Source organism: Fringilla coelebs (genome assembly GCF_963513975.1).
Source record: "Fringilla coelebs genome assembly, chromosome: 12".
Lineage (NCBI taxonomy): Eukaryota > Metazoa > Chordata > Aves > Passeriformes > Fringillidae > Fringilla > Fringilla coelebs.
In genome coordinates, this window is record NC_140038.1 from 18840158 (window position 1) to 18866897 (window position 26740).

The 26740-nt window shown below is 44.6% G+C and overlaps 1 protein-coding gene across 2 annotated transcripts in view; it reads right to left on the bottom strand.

Moving 5' to 3' along the window:
• Nucleotides 1-16912, bottom strand: part of IGF1R (insulin like growth factor 1 receptor) — a 170598-nt gene extending 153686 nt beyond the window's left edge. Inside the window, exon 1 of one of the 2 annotated variants that reach the window (XM_084213350.1) lies at nt 15170-16912. In XM_084213350.1, coding sequence (XP_084069476.1) covers nt 15170-15263 — 94 coding nt within the window. In that variant the 5' untranslated portion in view covers nt 15264-16912. The remainder of the gene's footprint in view (nt 1-15169) is intronic. The other variant, XM_084213349.1, reaches the window with a different exon arrangement.
• Between the last annotated feature and the right edge of the window lie 9828 nt (nt 16913-26740).

Here is a 26740-nt window from a genome sequence, read left to right on the forward strand (position 1 = left end):
TGTTCTGTTCCTCTGACATTTTCCCTCCTCACTCTTCTCTGATAGAGATCACAAAAACAACTAAGACATCTGACATACAGGAGAACATCCTGCTGATTAAGAGAAAACAAGAGCACATTACTCTTGAGAGGATACAAAGCATCACTTCCTAATGCGTTCTACTCTGTCAGCACAACAGGCATCTTGTCATTTCAAAGGGAAACCGGTCATATTGATTTTTCCAAAACACAAGTATTATAAAAATATTATACATTTAATTGGTCATAACAAAGTGCTCTTGTAGTGGGCATATCAACAGAGATCCTACAAGGCAAGATATAAGGTATCAAGGTGTGGCTGTGAGTATTTGAAGATCCTCTGCAAGCAGCAGCATTGAGAACTGCCAAGATCACTCCTCATAAAGCTTCTTGCAGCTCCTTTAAACCTCAGTTCAACTGAGAGGTGTCTTTAAAGTGTGGCAACTCTTACTCCTGAATTCACAACACTCTGAACAAACATTATACTTTGCTGAAAACCAGTGTCCTTTCCACGCCTCACCAAATTTCAACCATGCAACTCAGTGCTCCATGTTTGCTCAACTTTTTCTAGAGGAAAGTTCTTTACACCCTCTCAGAGCAATTTATTCCTCTCGTTGTTCCCTTGCAAAAGCCAGACCAACTGAATCAGCTCCTCTGACTGAAAACCGCACACCCTGCCTGTCAGGAAGCCGGCAGGATTTTTTTTTCCTGTTTTGTTTACAGCTCTTCTCAGCAGGGTCAGCCATCCCTTCTTCCCCCCATTCCCAGTCTTCTACAATCCTAATTATGGCAACATTGAGGAAAACTTGTACATGCTTTCCAAGGAAAAAGTATATTTCTTCTTCTCTTGGTTCTTTATTTCTGTTTTAACACAGTGTATCAGAGTGTACAGCCAGGACAAGTTTCAATGGTTCAAAGACCATCTGAAAAGTTAGGCAGAACACAGGCTGTTACTTCCCCTTTGAGAATACCCCTTCAGAAAAATTCTTTAAAATCAGAATTTTGTGAGGGATGCAGCAGAGGAGCATCCTCCCACCTCCTCTCAGCCCTCCAGGGAACTAAACTAAGTTCTCTCTTCCTGAAGTGATAATTCAAGGCTTCTTTATAGCTTGCTTCCAGTATAACTCAGAACAGTGTACATCCTCCCTTTAATTTCTTCCAACAAACCCCCTTTCAGCAGAATTTACTCTCACATATGCAACGTGGGCAGAGTCTAGTAATGTGACTTAATAGTTCCTAACCAAAGAAAAAAAAGGTTTTGCTAACAGTAAGTTCTAGGAAGGAAAAAAAGAAATTTTAAATCTTACCTGCACTTACCACAGCGTTTCTAATTAGTATCTGTCAAAAGAGCATTTCCATCACAAGAAAAGAACAAAGCTGCAGAATGACAGATGATTTGCCATTCATCAAAAGGTAATTGCAAACAACAACAGACACACAAAATGTTCTGTGTCCCACCCCTCTGCTGCCCCTGCATCCCCCTTCTGCCACTGTGCCTCACTGCAGAGGAGCAGGGCACTGCCACAGCAACAGCACCGGGAGCACGGGGATTTCAGGGCAGAATGAATGGTCTGAGCCAAGCAACAGAAACACAGGTCAGTCAGAAAGAGCCCCAGTACCGAGGAGACTCATGAAAACTTTAACCTTCAGCTTCTATCATTAACCACTGAAGACCCCTCTTCCCCCCACCTGGCTGCGGGGCGAGCGTGTTTTAGTGTGCGGATTATCATTCCTTGGAGGTAACTCAGCCGGCCAGACCATCACACACACACCTGTTCTCACTGCAGACATCCCTGCCCCGACACCCAGGGCAGCGTTGAGTTACTTCAGAGAGAGTCACTTCCACATTCCACCCTCAAACTCCCCTCCAAGAAGTGATCAGTCACTCTCAGCTTTCACACTTCAGTAATTTTGGAATCAACAGGAAATGGAGATCAATTGTGATTTTACTAACTCAATAGTGACTCATCATTCAACTCCCTGTAGCCTTCAAATTCATCTGTGAAGAGACGTGATAGCGAGGCCAAATTAAAAATAGCAAATCTGGCTCACTCACAATTAACACACTTGTCCATCAGATTTGCCCCGGATTGCGAAATTTTTGGGATTGCGACATTCTGACGGTTTTGCGTCAGATCCCGAGCGCACTCACAATGTGTCTTTCTCAACTCAACCAGGAAAAATAATCAATGGCAAAATTTATTATATAAAGCGACTGTACCACACCCTCTAACATCCATCCTCGCTCAATTTGAACATGTCTAAATAAGAGTTAACTCTGCCTATCAGTGTCCCCAGGTACTGAGAACAAATCTTCTATTTTTTGTATTATGAAAACACTCTCAAATCATTAATTTCTTTCTGCTTACACAACCTTCAAGCAAAAAAAAAAACCCACATTTGCATGAAATCGAAAGTCAATAAAAAACAATTATTTCATTTACAAAAATAGAAAATCATTTTATATAAACCACTTAAATGCATTCTTCTAAAAATAAACTTAATTACAAATCTAACATGAAACTGTAACAGCATATATTAGGCCAAATGCCTACTGTAATTTAAATAAAATAAAAATAGTAAGCATATAATTTACACCAAAAAAAAAGTTGGGACTGGTAAATTTGCTGTTCAGCGCTCTCTTGGAGCCACCCTTTGATGAAATGCTCAGAGAGCTTTTACTTTCAACAGCTACTTCTGCAGTGCCTCATTTCAGTTTACTGCAATGGTTCAGTTCAACGAGCTCTTAATCCCAAATTAAAAAGGACTCCCTGCATAGAAACCTGTGAAACACTCAGTGGGCAAGATCTATGAACTCTAAACTTTTGAGAAACAATGACAAACTATTTTCTCTGTTTATTTTATTTTAATCATGCCTCTCCTTCACACTTGGAGTTTTAATTAAGTCTTAAAACCCAGATCTTCTGCATTTCAATTAAAATTCCATTTTCCATCCAAATAAAAAAATAACACAAATGAGAAGTAATCTACCAGAAAATACATCATTTGCCATTTTGTCACTTAAAAATGTGAAAATTAAGGATCTGAGCCAATGCATCCAAGGCATCTAATTATTTACATGAATTTGTAGAAACACATTGCTATTCACTAGCAAAAAGGTCTGTACTTTCAAAAATGGTTGTTTGTGAATCAGAGTTCTAACAGCTGTCAGTCACTAAAAACATCCAACTAAAAATATGCAAAATGAGATTAAAACTGTATTCAGAGAGAGCTCTTCCTGCTTGCTGTTATAAGTCACTATGAAATCCATTTACTTCATCTCAATAAAAGAAAAAAATACATACTAGTAGTGCTCTGAGGCCTTCACACTAAGGAAGAAATAAACTTTGAAGGACAAATTGGATCAAAATTCAGAGCACTTTCACCAGAAGGTTGCAAAGCCACATGATCCCATCCCCCTGGCCTCTTGTAGTGCACTTCCATGAGAACAGGGGGGAATGCACACAACCAGGCTGTGCAGACATCCCAAATGGAGCATCCCTCCCTCCCCCTGCAAAAATCAGTAAGCATGACATGGCATTTACATCCTCAGCCCTTCCACTCTCCCCTTCTCCCCATTAAACAGGATTCACCTCCTCTTATGTCAGCAGCTCCGGGAGGAGCTGCAAGGGCACTGAACACAAACTCGAGGCACGAGACACTGGGAGCAGGGACAGTCATGCTGAATTTAGAGCAGAGTTTTGGTCCTGCAGTGAACAAGGGCTGTAGCCACACGTGCAACACGCAGGAAACTCTGAAGAGCTGCACACTTCTGTGAGCAGCTGCTCCTGAAGAAAGAGAAATCCCATGGAAGGAACAGAGAGCATCCCAGCACATCCTCACAGCGAGGCCGAGCCACGCTCAACCCACCTCAACTTCTGTTTCATTCTTGCTGCACATGACACCAGGTAATGTTCACAGCTGCCTGTGAAGACCTGGATGTATTTTTAGTGTAAGATACTATCTCCTTAGCAGTCAGCTGATGCCAACACCCCCATCCTCACACTTCTCTTCAGAGTACAGTCATAGAACGCCTGGCAAGGAGCAGCTTCCCAGTGAAAGTGCTGTCACCTGGATGACAGAGCCACAGAAGCACCCCAAGTCACATCCCTGCTGCAGAAACTAAGCCTTTAACCACCCCCCAAGGACAGCACTTTCTGTGTTTTACAAATGGGGAGGGAAATACAGACACCCGGAGGAGGAATACAATTTCTTCCCAACCCTTCAATACTGGCAGCTCTTGAAGCACGAGATGTGATCACTCCCTATTTTAGCATGCATGACTACCAATGCTCACACAAATTATCTGGTTCCTTTTAAAATCCAGTACTTAAAACTACAGTATTTAACTTGAGGCTTTTCTATCCAACTAGTGGATGGATAAAGGTGAATGCACCAGTAACAACATCTTGCTACGCTTTATTTGCTCTTCATTAAAAGGAAGACCCTTGCTCTGAATTTATACTTTTCAAATCAGTATTTAAACAAAATCAAATTGGAAAGAAAAACAAATGTGAACACAATTATGCATCATTGTGATACAGCATCTGATTCCCACATTCCAACTCTCTTTCCCTTCAACGCTGCAATGTATTACAGACAAATTTAAAAATAAAGTCACTGATATCAACTACAAAGACACCAAGAAAATCCTCAGACAGTGTTGGCTTAGCCAGTGGAATGTGTAATTCTTGTCTACATACTATCACTTTCTTTCATGAAAAATACTGGAAATATCTTTTTGCCAGGTTAACCAACTCTGACTTCAATCTCGCTGACATTTCTTAAGTAGAGCTGAATAATTCCATTCATATGCAAATGGTACAATAAATCGTGAGTAGCAGCATTTGCAGCTCCCTCACAGAGATGAGCATTTACTCTCTCCAAGCCTCATCCACAGTGATGCACCCAAAATCATATTGGGCCCTAAAGGTACAGCCCCAGCGATTTACAGAAGGAATATTTTCAGCCTTGATGTTGCCTGGGGTTTTTTTTTCACTTTGTGGGGTATTTTTAAATATTAAGGAGATGAAAGAATCGAGAACTGAGATTGCATCTGTTGCCATCACAATTTAACCACAGTCCATGTATTTATACAGTGGAATCTCCAAAATAACACTGCATCTGTTAAGATGACAGTGATTTTCCATGGGCTCTGCTGTGCTGTAGCTGAGTTACTCTAAAGCTGTCGCTTTTGAAGTGCTGATTTCGATCCACCCCAAATTCTTTTTGTAATCTTCCTCAAACGTGTTGAATTATAAAGCTGTTGTGTTCCTCAGTGTGGCTTGGGAACAACAAAACCCTCATACATCTCATCAGTGGGCATTTGGCACTGAAGCCTCACAGCTAATGCAACATGTTTATTTAAACAATGAACTACCCAAAGAGCTGTACACAGCCTGTGTACAAACAGATGTGTGTTTCATGTGTGCTCTGCTGCAGCCCAGAACCTCCAGCACACACACCCCACTGCACTTCTCTGCCTGATTCCTGCAGGACAACAACTGCACTGACTTGGAAGGGCCTTTGTTCCTTCACTGGCCACTTCTGAACCACAACCCACCTAAGAATATCTAAGCTTGAATCTTAAAAGAGACTCTCACACCAGAATGTGAACATTCGATATGTATGTCATGCCTCTTGTTGAGACAGTATAAATGAAAATATTTGTCCACGTAGTCAGCCTACTCCAATGTGACAAAAATATAAACATTTTATTAGCAGTCACACAAAAAAAGAAACAAACAAACCTTCAGTCACTCCCAGGCAGCACCCTGGCAGGCTCAAGTCAGTCTCTAACCAAGCCAAGTCCCAAGTTTGAAAAAACAAACTTGCTTTTCTTACACCCCATTGCTACTCTTTTCTACAGGGACAACTGCAGAGACCCCAGCTCCACCAAGGACATAGCTGCAGGGAACACCAACATCACTTAATAACACAAAATCTCCACATCCAAGGTGCACAAGCAACAGGACTAACAACAGACCCTTTGATTTTTTGGATCCTCCTGCACATACACATGCACACATGTACTGGTCACACGTCCCCCTGGCCTTCAACTTGCCCCACTCTCCCATCTCTCAGGTCTGAGGAAGAGGAGCAAAGTGCACAGAGTAACAGTAACTTACATGTCTCTGAGCACAGGTGGACAGTCACTCATTCCATACATCACAGGAGACACAGTGTTTTCAAGGGACCAATAAATTGACATCAATCTCACAGACTAACAACGTGACAAAAGCTTCAGCCACAATGAACTGAAAGATGACATTAACTGCAGCATCACAAGCTGCTTCATCCTGCTGGGGCTCAGAACAACCAGAGAGAAGCAACAGTTAATCCAGTAGTGGAAGCTGGGTTCTATCACAATTCCAGTGTGCTCCCCCTTCTATCCAGTGGAACTCTGAAATCAAAGTTTGTCTCATCACTCTGTTGAGTGTCTCTAAAGTTGGTTCTCAGGTGAAAGAAAGGTAGAACTACCTGAAAGCTTAAAAAAAAACCAATCCATGCTATGTAAGTCCAGCAGTGTTTTGGAGTACAAGCCAAATCCCCAGTGGGACACATTGAATTGACTCAGAAAGACAACAACTGAACTACACATCAAAAATCCCAAAAAAAGAGAAAAAAAGAACACAATAAAACTAATTTCTGCCCTGGCAGAGCACAGGGACAGGGCAAACAAGGAATTTCCATTGCCATTTCAACTCTTCACACTTCAGCCAAGTGTTACTCCGAGGTCAGCTGAGCTGAGCAAACACGTGTCCGTTCCTACCGTGCAGGGCTGGTTCCTCACTCCCTGCCCAACATGAACAGAGTGCACTCTTCAAACCTTTCAAGGCTACTCTCACACAAACATACCAAGGGGATGTGAGAAGAGCAGCAGGGAAGTAAAAAGTACTACTTGTAGAAGGTCAAAATGTGGAGACAACTCCAAACTGAAGCCAATGGAAATAATAAGGAAAGCAGCCCAGCGAGATCCAGCATAAAAGCCCTTCCCTGCAAGCACAAGCCAATTCTCTTGTAAAAAGTTGGTTATAGGCACTTTCCAGGGGCAGCTGTCACCAGATCTTTCTCCAAAATGCTGTATCCCTTTGACAAAGGCTTAAGATTTGAACTATCCCTGTCTACAAGAAGACCTTCCATTTTCAGAAAATGCTGCAATCATTTTTATGGCTGCTCTATCACACATCATTATGGGGGCTTTTTCCCCTATCCCATAAATTCCTTCGGGAGCTTGCTTCTCAAATATAATGAGCTGCCTGTCTACCGAATCAGGAAAATCAGCACTGAGTCAATGTATGTTTGGGGAAGCTGCTTCTGCATCCAAGAGACCTGGAATTCTCATTCCTCACCACTAACGCTCTCCAAACACAATGGCTCAGCTCTTGCAAACTTTTCCTGGAAGACTCCTCAAGCTGAGTACTACGATCCATATGCAAATCAGACACCGGGTCCGCTAAGTACGAGCACCTTGCTAGGACAGCTCTTAAAAACCCACAGCAATGCTAACAGAGAAGAGTAAATAAAACAAAGCGATGCCACCCTAACCTCAGCAACACACAGCAATCAGCAGACCCTTTCAACGGCTGTGCTTAAACTTTTCATCCCATAAATGCTCTCCCTGTTTCAGCAGAAATGTGTCTGTAACTAAAAACAAAGCGAGCACCTTGGTCCTCCCTGCAGCTTCGCCTCATCTGTCTTACACAAGAACTGCCACTACACCACAGTTTGAAGATAATGATGTACTCTCACTTGAGAATCACACACTCAGCTGCAGTTACCTACTGTATTCCAGTAGTAACAAATGGGAGAGATACTTCAAAGAGCACATTATCCCAGCTCTAATTTATGCATGCTCCCTCTTACCATCAAGCCATTTATTTTAAACCTGTCAGATATACTTGTAACATAGCATCATGAATAATTTAAAAAGTAATCTGTATAAACCAAGTTTATAAACTTAACAGCAGGTACAGTACCTTTCATTCAAGCAGACTGCTCTCTGATAAAGTACAAGGGATCTTTGACTACTTCAGCATGTATTCATTTCATGCATTCTGAACTTCAAAAAATTCTTCTTTCCTGCCTCCAACCAAACCCTCTGCTATTTGAACAGTATTGTGTAAGGAGCTCACTTAAATGAGCAATGTAATAATTTGCAAATTGTTCATATTAAAGGAAAAAACTACAAAGCTGCTGGAAACAGTCAATAAAAATGACCCATCACCAATTCAACAGCAGGGGATAACCACTCATGTAAAGTTTGCCTCTGTCATTAAAAACTCTTAATATTTCCTGCATCTGCCTGATATTGTCACTTTCAGACACTGCTCCCAGCATAGGCAGAAGGGATGTTCGACAAAGAACTCCAAAAAAAAAGCCCACCTGTTAAGAGAAAGTGTTTTGATCAGTTGATGCTCACACTTCCAAGTAAACAGAGCTATCTTTACAGCATGTAATGGCACCAATAAGGGGTTGGAGATAACATTCCCTGACCGGTCACAGAGCTATTGCAGCAACGTGCGCCTCGCTGGCAACACAGGCAAACAAGCTCACTCGGCCAGGGGACTTGCCCCAAACACACCTTCACAAACCAAGGATTCACCAAAGCAGGACACACACCGAACTTAAAAACTATGGTGGCAAAGCACACACACCGGCTGTATGACTGTTCACTGCTTTAAAAAATTTATTTGCATCATGTACGCTTTTTTGAAGTCAGCAATGAAACAAAGTCTTAAAACCAAACCCGGGTAGCACTTCAGTGACAGTGGGAAATTATTACTGCTCTAAGTCATTATTAAAATGACTTTGTGCTGCTGCAAAAGTGTGCATTTGATATTCTACCCAATTATTTACTGGTGGATTTGGTCCTCTAAAGGAATAAACTCAGTACTTTACTGGGGTGCGAGATCCATTCTCCTCAGATAGGTCAAAGAAAATAGTCCCATTGAAAAAATTCTCTGGCAAGTCACTGAAATATACAAATGTTTGTTTCTGCTCATGCCATCAAGTTCATCAAGAAAGAAACAGACTAACAGGAAATGTACAAGTCTGGATATTCCAAAATAAATAAATAAATAAAATTATGTTACATTAAAGCTTAGGAGTCATATGCAAATCAATCTGTAAATAAAGAAACAGTTTTGCTTTTCAGCACATTTTAAACAATCCCGTGCCACAACAGCAACTTCCTGAGGATATCAACACCGAAGAAGTTAATTGGTGTCTTGCAAGATATCCTAAGGGAATGGCTCATGTTTTGCATTTGCAAAGGTTAGAAAGCAAAAATTTCAGTGATAAGGGCGAGTTAAACCTTCACAACACAACCGGGTTTGCCAGAATGCATCTCCTTAATTAATTAGTAAGTCAAACTGTTATCAAACTTAATGAGCAAACACAACAAGTCCTGTCTAAAGGAACCAGAACCTATCTTTGAGCTTGAGGAATCGGTACAGCTGTTTGCAGAGCACAGAAACATATGAATGAACACTGTGCGCTGCTGATCGTTTGCCTGTCCTCAAAGTTTCTCTCAGACAGTTCTGGACACAAAAAAAGACAAATATAGTACTCCAGAAATCAGTCCAGATTGTACCTGTCATGACTTGGCTAACAGGGGAAAAAAAAGCAGTCCAAAAAAACCACACACAAGACAGGCTGGCTAACAACCACCAATGTGTCTTCATCAACTGCTGTTTGTTCAGTTCTGCTTTTGTACAATAAAAAAAAAAAAAAAGTGAAACTATTCTTTTTAAGTGGCTTTCATAAATCATAAAAACGAATCCAACTAACCTACACAAAGAAGCTATCTATACAATTTACAGTGATAGAAAAATTATACACGTCAAATAGATCAAAATACTAAAACAGTATTTCTACCTTTCAAACACATCACTGCATTCCCAAAGTCTTTCTGCACACAAACTCCTAAAAGCAGCACGTTCCATTAGCACCAAAGCCCAGAAACCTTAAAAGCTCCGCTCTGTCGGGAAGATCCAAATTAAACTGCAACTACAAATCTGCAACAACTTTAATTATGAGACTCCCGAGACAATTACTTAAACTGCAGCTTTTTTTTAAATTTAGCATCCACAATAGTTTTCAATAATAAACTGCAGTTTACCCATTCCTATGTACGCAATCACACATAAATAAAAACCAGCTGCTACTTGATAACATCCGAAAGCATTTCCAAATGTGAAAACTTTACACTGAGATCCAAGCAAAAATGTATTTAATTTCATAAACCAAAGTTCCAGGAATTTTTTCAGTTGCCATCAGCTTTTCAAGTACAATAATGCTCATGAAGTTCCTTAATTTAACTACAGATAATTCAGATAAATACATTAATGTCTTAAAAATAATTCAATTCAGCACATTTTGTAAGTTATGAACTTTAGAGCCATTACAGACGCTGAGCTAGATAAGTTGTTTGCTGTGTGGGATCACAAAGTTAACATCCAGTGTGAGAAAAACAGGTTTCCTGCATGTCTTATTGCCTCTCTCTCTCTCTCTCTTAAAGTTCAAGACCATAAACAAACTTCTCTACAATGAAGTTTGCGGTAGCTCACAATTCACACAGATGGAATATACACACAATATAATTAATCATTTAACAAAACTGCCTCTTCTGCTCTCACTGAGATAATCGTTCCAGTGATCACTGGTAAAATCTACCTCAGAGTAAAAAGAAAACAAAAATTACTGGGGAAGAGAAAAGGCATTAGTTAAACATGAACTGAAATTATCCTTTAAAGCTAATAGTTTCAGCCCTGAAATGGATTTTAATTTTAAATGTTAGATGCTTTAAAAAAAACTCTCCTCCAAGATCTCCTTAGTAAATTGCCAGTTTAGCAGAAAATTAAACAGGATTTGAAACAACTTTTCCCATGGTAACACATACTGATAGAAATTAATTATTTACCAATGAAGACAGATTCAAAAATCATCACGTGGATGCTCTTTAACATTAGATTTTGTGTGTATCTTTCAAGATGAAAACAATTTCAGCATCACTGGCATGCGCTTTAACTATACCCTAGAATTAGTTTGGAGGAAAAACACGTCGGAGAAAAGCTGACAAGAAAATAAACACAGTAGTTGATCATATCTGAGCAATTTCCCTATTAAACCAAATAAATCATGTCTTCTGTTGTGCTGAAGTCAATCTAATTGATCTGTCTTCTTGCTCCCGGCAGCCCCTTCCTTCCCTCACTCCTCAGAACATAAAAACTAAGTTAAATTTTCTTCACTTTACACACACAAAACCCCCCAGTGTTTCTCCCTCAAATGCTGGTTCAACGCTGAAACTTCCAACACACCCTTTTTCCACACCCATCCCTCTGCTTCCTCACGTTCAACACATTTTGCCTGATATTAGCTAAGTCCCTTTCATTTCCTAACCCTCTCAGTTTCTGACTCACACAAGCCTTTGCTCCAGTTCTGGTTTGCAAACCAGAAGTCCAACCCAACACAATCAAAAAATGGTCCAAGTACTGCCTGGCTCACCCTCCTTGCCCCAGACTCCAGGCACCATCCCTCACTCCCGGCACACTTCCCTCCTCTCCCCTTTGTGCTGAACCCCCTGATGCCAATTCCGCACTGGCTCTGGCATTTTCTACTCACAACCTCAATTACAGCAGGAATTATCCAACTCCCAGTTACCAACACTCCCTAACCACTGGGTGTACAGGAAAATGCTGATGCAAAAGCGAGGTGTGTGTAACGCCGACACTCAGCAGGTCATGAGGGCTTTACTAAGCAACCTGCGAGAGAGATTAAGCATCAGCATGAGCTACTGTTCATTATCAGAAACACAACATCCAGCCTGGATAGACAAACAAAAGCTCCGCGCTAACATGAGCAGACCCATCAAGATATCCATCAATCTGAAGTATTATCACACCTAAAACTATTATTTTCCTTCTAAGTGTTTAACCCATTCCCTCCTAGACATTCCCTCTGTAAATACACAGAAGGCTGAAAATCAGAACCCCCATCATGCTGTAGGGAGAAAAGGAAGAAAACACCGTGTTTATGCCTCATCCTAAACCCACCCCCAGCATCAAACAGCCTCCAACAGTTGTAGCTTTACACATCAAACGCACGGGTACAGCACCACAAACTCCAGCTTAATGAAAGGTCTTCTCATTTCCATTTTTGTGCCATTCTAACACAATCTCTGGGAATTCTCAGCATTTTTATATGGCTTTTTCTGAATCAGAAGCTCTCCAGTGAAGCTACCTGCATTTTAAAGAGGTTTCTGTCACATAACTACACACACATTTTATATAATTTAGCATTAAAGGGATGGGTCTCTCCCCTCCAGTTGTAACTCCTTTGTATTCCTATTTAGGAATGCCTTGCTTGTTTGACCGAAAATGGAAGTGCCTTTTAGCTATGACACAGTATATATGAAAAACAAATAAAAATTAAGATTAATCTTCCTTCCACTATTGTGGGGAGAGAGAAGAATATGAAGAGATGTAAAACATCTGCTCTGGAGATCATTTTTCCCCCTAACAGCAAAATTCTTTCAGCAATAACTCGTGAAAACAAAGGCTATTAAACTGTAAACTACAAAGACAATCGATTAGAGGCAGTATTCAGCTAAGACAAGTTTTTCAGCATATCTTCCCATATTTAAATGCCTGGATCTTCTTCAGAAGATATTTCATTCGGGATGTTCATTTTAGGTAAGTGGTAACCACAAACACTTCACAGGACTAGAACCTAAAATCCTAACATACTCTTCCTGCATTGCTTCATTGCCAGAGCTGCGTGAGCATTTTTATTTCAAGGTACTTTGTACCAGGTAAGACAAGGAAAACAATTCCAAGTGTGTATCCTAGCAGTTTAAGAATGCACCAAATCTCCTCCTCCTCCTGCTCTGTTTCTCCACGCTACTGGATCCTTTGTAAACCCATCCCTGAAGAAGGGCACGGGGGTTTGGGTTTTAAACTTAAAGATTAATGTTCCCTCTTGAAAACAGCTCCAGCCAAAAAGTTCAACTCATGGAAGTAAGACTGCAGTTCTCCAGCCCTGACTGGCCCAAAAGCCTAAACTGGGCCTTAATTTGAAAGGAGTTAACAAGCATTTACTGCCTAACGAAACATAATTATTACTCAACATGCATTACAGGCTCCGTCTATGTGCTTCTTGCTCACTTATCTTTTTTTGTGTACTCAGACTCAGTGCCAGTGCATCCAAAGAACTTCCCTTTCTTTTGAATCTGAAACCACTACTTTTAGAAAAACCCTCCTGCCTCCTGAATTCTTTCTCTTTACATTTAAAATGGAGACATTTGATCTCCTCGTTCCTTCCCTCCAACAACGCATATCTTTCTGAAAGGGAGAGGCACACAACAACAGCTCCAGGAGTGCACTGAAAAACACACGGCAGAAGAAATTAAAGCATCAGGATGCAGTACAGGAACATCCCTGTTTCTGCAGACGCTGAAGGAGAGGGAGCACTGTTTAAAATGGTTGGGCTCCAAGGCACATTTACCATCTCTCCGTCTACAGAGATACTCCAGGAAACAAGGGAAGGCTAATTTCATGCAAGAGATCCTCAATCCAGCGTGAGCCCGACATACCAGGAGAAAACCGATCAGCCCCGGGATTAATCCGGCGATGATTGCAGTGTAATCAATGGCAGCGCAGCCCTCCCTGCCCCCTCGATTCCCCCTGCGCCCGAGAGGGGCGGGCACTGCAACACAATCACAGGTTGGAAACGCACAAAAACAAAGTCGGGGCTCTGGCAGCTCCCGAGCGAGGCGGGCGGCCGCGGGGATGGGCTGAGGATCCGCGGCAGGAGGGAGCCGGGCCCCGCACCACGATCCACGTTCTCCCGGTGTTCCCGGGGAAGCGGCTCGCCCGCACGCTGCTCCAGCCTCGGCGCTGCGCGCAACACGGCCGCTCAGAAAAATGCATCACCCCTAAGATCGCAGCCCGTTCGGCCATCAAACCTTTCTATTTAACCACAAGCGTACAGCGTCAATGTGCGAATTCTTTTTTTTTTTTTTTTTTTTTAATTAACGGCAGCCTGTGACCTTTAGATTGCGGGATGCCGCCGTAATTCCGCACCCCGCGCACAGCGAGTGAACCCCCTCCTCGGCGGTAAAGCGGCAATAAAAGGCAAGGCGTTCACTTCCAGGAATTCCTCACTCACTACGGCAGGTTATTGCATACAGCCTCTAAATATTGACAGAGATCAAGCTCCTTCCATGCGGGGAAAGCCAGCGGAGTCCTTCCCAGCCCTGCGAGTGTTTACTACGCAGCTCGCAGCCCTGGCTGCGGCGTGTGAGCGCTGCCCCGCGCTCGGGGGGGACACAAAGGAGGGGCACGGCCCCCTCCGCCGGGCTCGGGGCTGCGGCGCTGCCGACCCGTGTGTACAAGCAGGCAGCCGCCTCCCGGGAAGGAAGGCGGGCATGGCAGGGAGAGAGACGCGCAGCCCCGGGTTGTTAAACGTGCTCGAGGAGCAGACGCGTAACAGGAGGAAAACACGCAGAGCCCCGCGGGCAGGGGCGAGACCCGCTCGGCGCCGCGGCGGGAAACGGCGCGAGCCCCGGGAGCCCCCCTCAGAGCCACGGGCAGGGAGCCCCTCACACGGACCCCGGTACGAACAGGGACCCCTCACAAGGGACAGGGAGCCCCTCGCACACAGCCCAGACACGCAGGGAAGCCCCTCACGCACGCACACACACACACACGGCGAGGGAGCCCCTCGCACAGGGAACCCCCTCACACACACAGGGAACCCCTTCACACACACACGGAACCCCTTCGGCAGCCCCCTCACATACACAGGGAGCCCCTCACACGCACACCCAAACACAGGGAGCCCCTCACGCTTCCACACACGCAGGGAGGCCCCCCCATCACCAGCCCACTCACACACATTCATACAGGGACCCCCCCTCACATACACGCACAACACCCACATAAACACACACACGCACATTCACAGAATAACCCCCCACACACACACACAAACACAGGGAGCCCCCTACACACAAACACAGGGACCCCCTCACGCCCCCCCAAACACACACAGCAGCCGCCGCCCTCGCCCCCTCCCCGGCAGCCCCTCACTCGGGGGCTCCCTCACCGCAGGGTCCCTCGCCGCACCCCCCGGCCACGCACTGTACTCACTTTCCCCATTTGTTGGCCACAGACAAAGTGCGGCGAAGACGAGCAGGAACCCCCAGACGACGGCGAGGGACCCTCCTCCAGCGCCAGACTTCATTCCTCTTTCTTTAATTGGACAAAATCCCCCTTTCCGAAAACAAAACAAAGCAAAAAGAAGTCCAAAATTGTTCGCTTTCTTTCCTCTCCCCGTCCTCTAAAAATAACGAGCGGCGGAGGAGCAGCGGGGCAGGGTAAATAAATCCACGTTGCCTCAAGAAATGAAGGGAAAGAAAAAAAAAGAAAAACCACGACCCTTCGGAGCGGCAAACCGGAGGGTTGTTGAGGTCCCTGGGTGTTGATCTTCCGGAGCAACCACACCAAAAATACACAGATATTCACGATGTATTAACGGCAACAACAACAAGGCATGGAAGCCCCGGGGCGACGCTGTCTCCGGGGCGGCGGGGCGGGCTCGGGGCGGCGGGCGGGGGGCGCCGCCGTCTCCCCTCAGCGCTGGCTGCGGTGGTACATCGTGAACAGGAGCCGCAAACACGAGGCACATCGGGGCTGGCAGTCGGCATCTTCAACCTCCATTTTCAAACACCGCACACACGCACACACACAGAGACACAAAAACTGGGAGGGCCGCGGAGGGAGGGGAAGGGGGGGGGGCGCGACCCAGACAATCCTATTACAAAACAACAACAGCTCCGCCGTCCCCCCGCGCGGGGACGGGGCTGCCCCGGCGGGATCCCCGCGGCTCCGCTCCCCGCTCCGCCGGGGAGGGTGGGGGGGACACCCCACGCACAACCACCACCCACAACAACACCGCCGCCGCCACCACGAGTCCGGCTGCCTGCAGAGGCTCAAAATGCAGAATTTGGGTCGAAAATGAATTAAAAAGGCTTTCCCCCTACTCCTCCTCTTCCTCTCCTCGGCGCGGCTGCCACAAGCTCCTTCTCCGAAAAAAAAAAAAAAAAAAAAAAAAAAACAGAAAAAAAAAAGGAAAAAAAAAAGGAAAAAAAGCCGAATCCAGGACACACACACAAAGCAGCAGCAGCGGCAGCAGCAGCAGCAGCAGCGGGGCGAGCGGAGCGCTCAGCACCCCGCCTCCTCCCCCCGCAGCTCTCCTCTTCGCATCCCTCCGAGCCGCCTTGCCATCGCGGCGGGGGCGGGGGGGAGGAGGACGACGACAACAACAACAACAACAAAAACCACCCAGCGAATTTGTAAATCCTTTTCCTTTTTTTTTTTTTTTTTTTCCTTTCCTCCCTTTCCTCCTCTTTTCCCTCCTCCTCTGGGTGCGCGCGCGCTGCGAACCTTCCCCCGGCGCTGCCCAGCCCAAGGCAGGGGGAGGGGGATCCGGGAGAGGTGTGGGGGTGTGGGTGTGTGTATGTGTGTGTGTGTGTGTGTGTGTGTGTGTGTAAGCAGGGGGGGCTGCGGGGGGCGAGGAAGGCGATCCGGTTTGCTGAAGGTCAAACCCCAGGAGCTTGTTGCGAAGGGTCTGTAATTCCTCCGGGGAGGGAACGGGGCGGGGAGGGAGACGGGGGGGAAGGGTCTGCTGCTCTGCTGCTCCTCCCGATTAATTCGCCGCTCGCTTGCAGCAGGGTTCGCAGCTCTCTGCTGCCGCGTCTGCACCCCCCCCTCCCCCCCCCCCCCCAATCCTCCTCCTCCTTCTCCTCCGCGCTGCCTCCCTGTGCACGACGGAGAGTGAGCGCTGGTAAACAAGAGCTCGGCGTCGCTCCGCCGCCGCTTCTCCGCTCTGCGGCCGCGCGGGGACGGGGCTCGCGCCCGCCTTCCCTTCCCTTCCCTTCCCTTCCCTTCCCTTCCCTTCCCTTCCCTTCCCTTCCCTTCCCTTCCCTTCCCTTCCCTTCCCTTCCCTTCCCTTCCCTTCCCTTCCCTTCCCTTCCCTTCCCTTCCCTTCCCTTCCCTTCCCTTCCCTTCCCTTCCGCGCGCGCTCCCGCTCCCCCCCCCCCTGGGCTCCCCTCGCCCAGGCGGCGGCGCCGGCGGCGCGCGCGGAGGCGGCGGCGGCGCGAGCGAGCGCCGAGAAAAACCCGGAGCGGAGTGGGACCAGGGACCAGGACCGGGAAGATGCTGCACCTCGGGATGCTGCGGGGCCGCCGCTGCTCCTGCCTCTGCCCCGGCATTCCCTAACGGGGAAACAGGAGAAGGAGACCTGGTGGATGTGCAGCGAGCATCCTGCGGGGCGGCGCGAGAGCCCACGAGCGAACTGTGCTAGTGGAAATGCTACTGTGTTCCTGACAAATTAAGTAATTAAATAAAACATATTAAAAAGGCAGGGATGGGGTTAGGAGGAAGGAGAAATCTATAGCTGCGATTTTTACATGACATGTTTATTTATTTACAGCATTTAATGGAAGCCACTCCTCCGTTTCATACTGAGAGCAAGGCCAAGTCCGACCTGGGAGCGCTGCTCCCAGGGATGTGGGTCAGGAAGGAGGAACAGGGATGCCAAGGCTTGGCCTAGTGCAGGGGACAAACCACAGTGGGACACGTCCCCATCCACACTCACCATCCTCCCCTTGCACGCTCACCGTCCCCATCCAACGCTCCAACATTGTAACTGTTTCTCAGCTGTTCCCTCCTATCCCTCAATGACACTGGACACCCAGCCCCAAATGGTGGGGACTTGGGCTGAGTTGAAGCAGGAGAGGTGGTTTGGGCTTTTCGGAATCGGAAGACGTGGGCCGCCTTCCCGCTGTTTCACCGGAGCTCGTAGTAGCCATGCTGCGCAGCATATGGGTGTCCTGAGTAATCACAGATTTGTTGCAATACTTTGGCATGGGGAGATAGCAAAATGATGCTGGAGTATAAGAAAGCAGACATCTGCGAGCATTAGCTATATTCTAGGCTGTTGGCTGTTGTTTTTTTTTAAGAAGTACATTAAGAAATTTGCAAATGTCACATTAATGCAAATGTCAAAATTAAGTTTTTACATTTACACCTGAATTCTTCTTGAGCATCTTGTATTACAATGTCCTTCAGTGATGCTACCCCATCATTTCCAACAACCTTGTACTGTACATGTTTCTTCTTGTAGTTTTCCCATCCATTCTTCTACTGTTTGCCTTGTGAGAATGGTCCTGTGGTCTGAGTTACTCATCAACTCTCATACCCCTTAGGGAAGCTGGAAAGGTTCAATTCTGTCACAGAAATTGAAGGGAAGATCATCACTGAGTACAACAGGGCCAGGATTGCCACACAAGCACACCTATGTGTAATTCAAGAATAACTCAAAACTATGCGCATTTGGGTGGTAGCACAACCCTCCTGAGATTCCCTGTAGGAAAATCAGGCATTTTCACCTGAAACCATCCTGGACTGCCGTGTGTGTGTCTATCATAGATTTTATCAACCACACACAGGCTCTCATGTCCTCAAATTGAACCAGGGAGATCTTCATGTGCCATAAATTTTTACTGTTGCTGGCTACAGCTGTGGCTGCTACGGGTGCTGGTTCTGAGCAGAACAAGTGTCCTTTCTGTGCCTGTCATGGCATTGATGCAGCATAAATTGTAATGTCTTCTTTACCAATTAATGTATTGTTGTGTAAAGGCAGAGCTGAAGTGGGAACTGCGTGTCTATCCTTCATCATTCTGCTGTCATAAAGAACTTTTATTTTTGTCAAATAGCCTTTCTTTCATGACTTTGGCGAATAGGGTAACTCATGGACAAGCCTGTTGTACTGGGTGACATACAGGCAGAAAGCAGAAAGATGTGCTGTGCCCCCAAGGAGCTTCCAGTCTCATATAAACACAGTCCAATAGGTGTTGTAAAGTAGCTTGTTTCTAGAATCTGTTGGATTCTTTTTAAAAGTTTTTTTAAAAAATTATAATAACAGCACATTGTTGAACAGGAGGCGTTTGCAGTGCTCTCCATCATCCTGAGCTGATGTGAATTCATAATTTGTAGTTATCTGGCTGTATTCTGCCAGGATGTCTTTACCTTTTATTCTGTGCAGGTACAAGGGAGAAATCCCTTTTTCTGTGAATGCCCAGGTGCCCATAGCTCTGTTCTCTTAACCTCTAAGAGGAGAGCTGTGTGCAATGTTCCGCTTTCCTCACACTTTCCCATGTGCAGCAGCTTCCAGTGGCAGCCTTGCACTTGCACATGCTCAGCTTTAGTGCACCTTTTAATCAGACCTGGCTCCTGTATGTTGGCATTCTTCTCCAGGAGGGCTCCTGTTCTTTTCAGCGGAGATATTTAAATCAGGATTTTTCAACGTGTGCAACCACACCATGGTCATATCCTTGACTATGAAAACCTCAAGCACACTGTGTCTGTACCATATGCAAAATTAAAGTTATAATTTGGACAAATTAATTTTCATAACAATGTGCTTCATGATGAAATCATAAAATGATGGCTCCTCTTCTCTGTCCTGTTGGTTCTACGATCATTCCTCCTCTCTGTTTGCAGTAGGCTTTGTGCTCCCCCTTTGTCCACTGCTGCTTTGTGGTCCCTGAGATAGATGGACAGAAAGAAACACCTGGTTACACGAACACATTTTACCCTCTAGAGTGTGATGCTGAATGCCACCAGCATACCTGTGTCCTGTTTAAATTGCCACTTAAGTGGAAAACTCAGGAAATGTGGCAGTGGAGATGAAACAACGTGGTTAAAACAGCCACTGACCCCGGTCTCTCAAAACATATATCTGCCCAAGGCAAATATCCTCATACTCAGCCATACTTTTGTTTTAACAGCAGCCTCACCACTGCATTCTGGGGCCACCACTGGGGAGGAAGAGGCCTCACTCATTCCCCTGCTTCGGTGCTCGGACTCCTTATAGGCTTGACTAGACTTTATTTTGGCTTCTGCAGCACATTCAGGGCAGCCTGACCTCTTTACCAGACGCTCGCTTGTCATAACCTTTATGCATCTGAACATTTTGTATTACCGGCAGAAGGGAGCTGCTGAAATTTATTCTCCTGCCTTCTCCAGCCGTGTCAGCTCTCCGGGATGAAGGTCAGCCATCACAGAGCACTGCCTGTGTCTGCTCCAGGGGCTGCTTTTTGGAGGGTCTCTGTAGCTCCTGGCACGGCCCTTGCCATGGGCCAGCAGCTGAGAGCACCCACTGCAGCCACCTCGTCTGCTCCAGGAGCTGCTGGTGCTGCCAGCTCACCTTGTTCAGCCTCTGCTTCAGGGTGGACCTTCTCGTTGTGGGGAGGTGGGGGTAGGTAAGAGTTCCAGCTGGGAATTGTGCCTGAGTGAGTGATACATCTTTTACACATCCCAGCTGAGTGGGTTTTGTACACCTGAAAGACAAACAGAAATCCTTGGAATTCACTCTTTTCCCCCCTCCAAATCTCCCCTTATAAACAGCATTTTATGGACTCATAACAAGCCAGGCAAAATGCGGGTTGCCCCTTGCTACCATGTCTTTCACTTTTTGCCAGTTTTTACTCTGTATTGAATCACGCCCTGTACCAATGACCTTCACAGGCTCCCGACTGCAGGAGGATGCTCAGTCTCCTCCCTGCACAGGGACAGGAGCACAGCACACCTCAGATGGATGCTGGCTGAGCAGGTTGAGGTTCTTAACTCCTCTGTCTGTAGAGCCTCTCTGGCCTCTGACAACCTTCTGTTTCCCAGATCTGAAGGAAGAGGGTAGAAGTGAACATCTCACTGTAACATTGAGAGGGCTGTGCAGAATCCTGCAGCTGCAGGAGAACAACCTCTTAGGACAAAGAGAAGGGGAAAAAAAACCCCAACAATTGAACATGTTTGATGTGTGAAAGATTTAACTACCAGAGAGCTAATACAATAGACCCAAATGAAGGATACTTCTTTGGCTCTGAGTGATTTCTATTTCTCCTGGCCCTAAAACTACTGCAAGCAGGAGCTGAAGATTGTTCCCTTCTGGAGCAAAGAAAAAGCAGAAGGAAGAAAGGGTACTGTTTATTACCTCTTTCCATACACATCCCTCCTTCAAACCAGGGATATGCAGTTACATGGATGATTTAAGGGCAGCAGCTGAGTAGGAATAACTATAAAATTCATGTTTTAATAACAACAACAATAATAAGCACACAACAGCATTTATAACCCTAGTTACAGGCCTGAGATATCATATCCATAGCAACCGCAGCAAGCGGTGAATGCCATATATTTAGAGTTCCCGTGCACCTGCCTAAAATAGCCACCGATAAATTATGCTGATGTTTGTGCCTTTCTGACAGGGTTTTAAAGGGCTGTCAGTGCACTCTGCAACCACGCCGAGCCTTTGTGGCACGGCACAGCAGCAGCCAAACCCCTTCCCTACCCGACCCCGTGCCTGTGTCCCCTCTTGTGCTTCTGAGTGTGAGGAACTCGTGACAAAAGGCACCTCGAAGGTGAGCAGAGTGAGCCAGAGGTGCAGGGGACCAGCTGCTCCCAGCGCCTGCTGGTTCCCAGTCCGGCTGTCAGAACCTGCCTCCTGTTAATGGATTGAATTAATAAACTGTTGCAAGTAATTAGGGCTCTATCCTGCTGCTGTTGCAGGCGGTGTTGAGGTGATCACGCTGCATATTAATGGTGTGTGTGTAAATAGTTTACAAAGAGTTAATGAGTGCCTGGGAGGTGCTGGAGGATGTGGCCAGTCAGTTGTGGAGATTGGTGCAGAGTCCAACAGGTCAATTGCGTGCTTGTAACCGTGGCTTATGAGCATCCACCAGGCCATCTGTTGGTGTGCTTATTACATTTTATAGCACAAACTCCTGTGCTTATAACAGCTATTAATCTTGTACTATTAACTCTTTCAAAGCAACATGTATTTGAACTTTAGCACCACCAGCAAGGATTTCACCAAGCTAACAAGGAGAGGGATCTGATTCTTGCCCCATGTACTGTGCAGCAGGGGTCTGTCCCTACTGTATTATGTGATATTTTTGCATTGACCACTTTGGGTTTTCACATCTTAAACTTAAATATGGACATACATGGAACATGAAGCAACCTGGTCTAGCAGGTGCCACAGCCCATGGCAAAGGGGTAGAAAAGAGATGATGTTTAAAGCCCCTTCCAACCCAAACCATTCCAGGATTCTGTGAACCAGGCCCAGGGATGATGTGATGCTGACCCACAGCAGTGAGGGGGATATGCTCGTACCAATACCTAGAAGAAACTTGCTGCATTTTCCAATTGATTTGTAACATCATCACTAGATCTTATAATGTGTTTATAGGCAATTAAATGTCACAGTTCATTTGTAAGGAGAATAATTATCGCTGCTGTGAAGAAAGAAACACAGGTGCAGAATTTACTCCAGTGACTTTAAGCTCACCCCTGTTACCTGGAGGAGAATTAAAAGAGCCCAACCTGCTTCTATTTTTTTTTTTTTTGGAGGGGGGAAATTATTTTTTTAAACCTTTCAAGAACAATAATTTATTTATGATAGATTTCAAAATAAAATTCTTGTTTGTCTCTACATTTGCAGTTGACTCAAGAGCTGAATATATGAAAGTTAAGATTATTTGTTCTAGTTTGGCAGAACATATAAATGGAACCCAAAATAAAGTAAACAAGGGATTAAATAGGATTAAACAATAGAATTATAGGCTGTAGGTATTAATTTATATCAAATATTTGGTAGAGTTCTATACAGAATAAAAGGACCTAAACATTATAGAAGCATAATATATACAAAAATACATGTTTTTATTTATCCACATTTCCATCACTTCAATTACATGCTATCATCAAAACTCCTTCAAATCTAAGGCACTCCAAACTATCTCACATTTACAAGAAGAAATAAAACATTTATTGAAAAACATTACAAAAAAGCACAGCCTTAAGACTAATAAATTGTATCTCTAGCATAAATAGCAAAAAAAATTAAACAGTTTCTGAAAATTGTTCAAGGAAAAAACACCGACTCCTTCTTGGCTGAAATAAGATTTTTGACTTCCTATAAAATCCAGGGCTGGGCAGGTATTTTTTCAAAGACATCAAATTATGAATTGGATCAAATTGGATTTTAGGGTAAATTAATGTGCAACCCTGAATGGCTGCATATACATCTAAATCATATTGCAAATGCTTTAAAGCTGTTGGAACATATTTCCAGGTGGTTTGGGAATGTGTAAATATTAGCACATTCTGAAGGCTGCTTTTAAAAGGCCCTTCATACTCGATAGGTCTTGACATCAATTTTCCCCTAATTTGCTCTGTGTGTGTGTGTGTGAGTGCTCTGTGTGACCACCACGGATTTTAAAAGGGATGACTCATATGGGTTTAGTGGTAGAAGAAGGAAGAATATTGGGCTAGAGATGGAGGACATGGAAAGAAAGTTGTTAATCATAAGCAACTTGGAAAAGAAATCTTCAAACAGTTTTTTTCCAAGACATGCCAACTACAAGAAGTTACAATGTTCCTTTGAAAGATGGGTTTCCATCAGATCAGCACCTGGGCACTCACTGCCTTTAACCCCTTCTTCTGTCCTTGCCCTTTTTCCACGTGTGAGTGTTCAGAGTGAGCACAATGCCCACGAAATGAAGTGTCTCCTTCTCCACACCTTGTTTAGAAAACTACTGCATTTAAATAAATTAGTCAAATGTAGGAGGTTCTTGAAATATGAACTTTAAATACTTTCAAACTTTAGGTTAAATCAGAATACAGGCCTTGAATCAAGTGCTGATTTTATTTAGAATTTTGAAAGAATTAAAAGTGACTAGTTTTGTAATGCAGGGCCTCCAAGATTATTTCTTGTTTTGTGCTCTTAACTTTCTCTTCCTGTGCTTCCACTACCTCCAAACCACTTGCCAAGAACACGTGTGCTTTCTGAGGAGACTGGTGCCATTATACAGCAATTACTCAAAAAATGGACTTTGAATCTCACTTGTTTAAATCCCAGTTACCAGCCAATTATAACCCCAACAGAGACAAACTGGCTCCTTTACATAATGCCTTTGTTAACTCCTCTGTATTCAGTGCCACGTGGATACATTCAAGCTACTGCTTTTTTTTCTGGATGGACTCCTCTAGCCTGTCTGGACTTTTATTCTGCCCCTGGAGACAGTCACAGCTTAAATTCTATCCAAATTGGGAAGATGTAGAATAGCAGCTCTTGAGACCAGCCATCAAATAGTTTGTATAAATATAATATACCCTCCTTAATGACTTAGGACCACTTTTCCTGCGAGTTAACAAACATTTGGGATCATTTAAATATTTATCCAAATAATTTGGATGAACCAATCAAAGCATTTCCCCTCATATCTCTCCCAGCCACACGCTCCCAATTTTCTTCTCTCACAGCATTTCTGGAACTGGTATTCATGCAAATGAACTGGGGGAACACTGAGAATTTGTCCTTCAGCATCGTGTGAGCTTCTGGATTTGTTTTGTGCGGGAGAGTTGTCATTTGTCTGGAAGTTCCCATAGTGAATTTATTGGTCCTCTGACGTTCCTGGCGCCAGGTCTGCATTCCCACAAAACAAGCCAGAAGAAACTTTGGAAACAGAACCTTTATAGTGTCCACATATTGGGCCATATTCAACTCCAAAGTCAGCAGGTGCAACCCCCATTGATTTCAGTGGGAATTCTGTCTGCTTGGGCTGGAGCTGAACTTGGTCCATAGTATCTGGCACCTTTCCCAAAAACTCTCTTCACTGAATGCTGGGAATGAAGCAAAGCTTAATACACTTCTCTGCTGTCCCTAGGAAAGGAATCAGTCTGTCTTTTCAACAGACTGTAGAGAAAAAAATACCTGCCAGTCTTGCAGAGCTGCTTTTGCCATTGTGCCCCGGTGTGAACATCTGACATGTTCCCTTGAACTCACACTTCCCCTTGTCTAAAGATGGTCTGCCCAAGAAATCCCTTTTCTTTTTTAACTGAGGTTTAAAAGGCAGAATTAATTTCGTCTTTTTTTTTTTCTTCTTCATGACATGGTATTTCTTATGCAATGAATTTTAAACATCACTGTAAAAACCTTCTAATGCAAATAATTTCAGAAAGAATCTCTCCTGAAAAGAAGCATGATTTTGTCGGAAGAAATGTTCTTTCTGCTAAGTCATCCTACAGAGGAAAATAGCACCAGATAGCATTTTATTTAAATCCCTGAGAGGGGAGGGAAAACTCTCAGGTGCATTTTTAAGACCCTCACATTTTGGGATGTGTCGCTGAAACTGAACATATGCTTAAGTACATGCTTAAATAAGACCCTTTGAATGAGGTCTTACATAACTGTATCTTCATACCAGAGGATTTGCATTTTGTAGTATTTGCAACAGCAAGTGTAGAAAAATTAAAATAGCATTATAATCTCCAGGCAAAATGATGTGTGGGTTAAGGCATGAGATTCCGATTCGTCAGCGAAATCTGGTGAGAGCAGATTTTTCAGGGGGATGTCCATCATCATAGGGGCAGGTTCTTATCAGGCAGGGCTGTTCTCACAGGAGTTTGGCATAGATTACTTTATGTAAATTCGAGATAAACTGCTGAGTGAGATAGGAGGATGCCTGGCTACTTTCTCCACCTTCTCAATCCAGATAGAAATAACCGAGACGAGGCCACGTCCTCACCTGCTCGAGCGGAGTTGTCAAAATGTTCCTCCCATCATTTAGTGCCACCACACTCACTGTCAAACAAGCCTTTGAAAAATCCTCTCGTTGGCTTCTAGCTGGCAGAAATCTGCTCATGGACGTTTATGAAATGTTATTTTCACTTTCCAACAAGCAAACCTGCAGGAATTTTCCTGAGGAGGCAGCAGGGCAGTGCCATCAGAGAGAGATGCGTGGCAGGGGTGATAGGGAGATTCAAGGTGTTTTCTCCCTTTATTTTTCTTTCTAGGTGGTGGCTTTTCATTCACTCCAAATGCTCATAGTAGCAGCTACTGCTCACAAATCAAACAAAACCAAGCTATAATTGTGGGATCTTCTAAATTGCTTTTAATCCAGATTATTGTCATTTATAGGTAGACCCCTCAGAGCAGATTTCTTGTGTAACACATTAGACTGTCATTCAGCAGTGCCACTTGGTGCATTATGCACTTCAAATACACCATTTAACTCATAAAATATATTAAAGAAATATCAACTTCTTCAACAAACCCAGAGGAACCATGAACAAAATGCCCAGGGGAAAAAATGGTGAGATTTCTGTGTCAGAAGTTGAGCAGGCAATGCTAGATGTGGTCTGTAAAAGGAGCCTTTCAAACTTTCTGCTCATGGTCCTAAACACCATCCTGCATTAGTTCAAACCAAAGATTTTTCTCACTAGAAATATTTGTGCAGAGCCTGAAATGGGGAGAAAAGTATTTAATAAATTACTGTGAAAAGCATCTTCTGATTTTACCAAGACTGAAACACCTCAGGAAATGGCTTTGAAGAATATCAGCTTTTGGGGCTGGGGGGTGTCATTGCTCCTGAAGAACAAGAACAGGTTTATATGGTCACTTTTTTTGCTCCTGATGACTCCCAGGTATTCATCCTGGTATTTAAACACTGAAACCTCCTGGTTTCTCCACGTGTCCCCACAGAGCACAGCACAAGCCACTCTGGCTGTAGTGATGATACAGGAGTTTTAACCCATGTGCTGGAATATTGTCCCTTGTAAAGCCCAGCACTGTGGAGCAGGCACAGTAAACTGAAG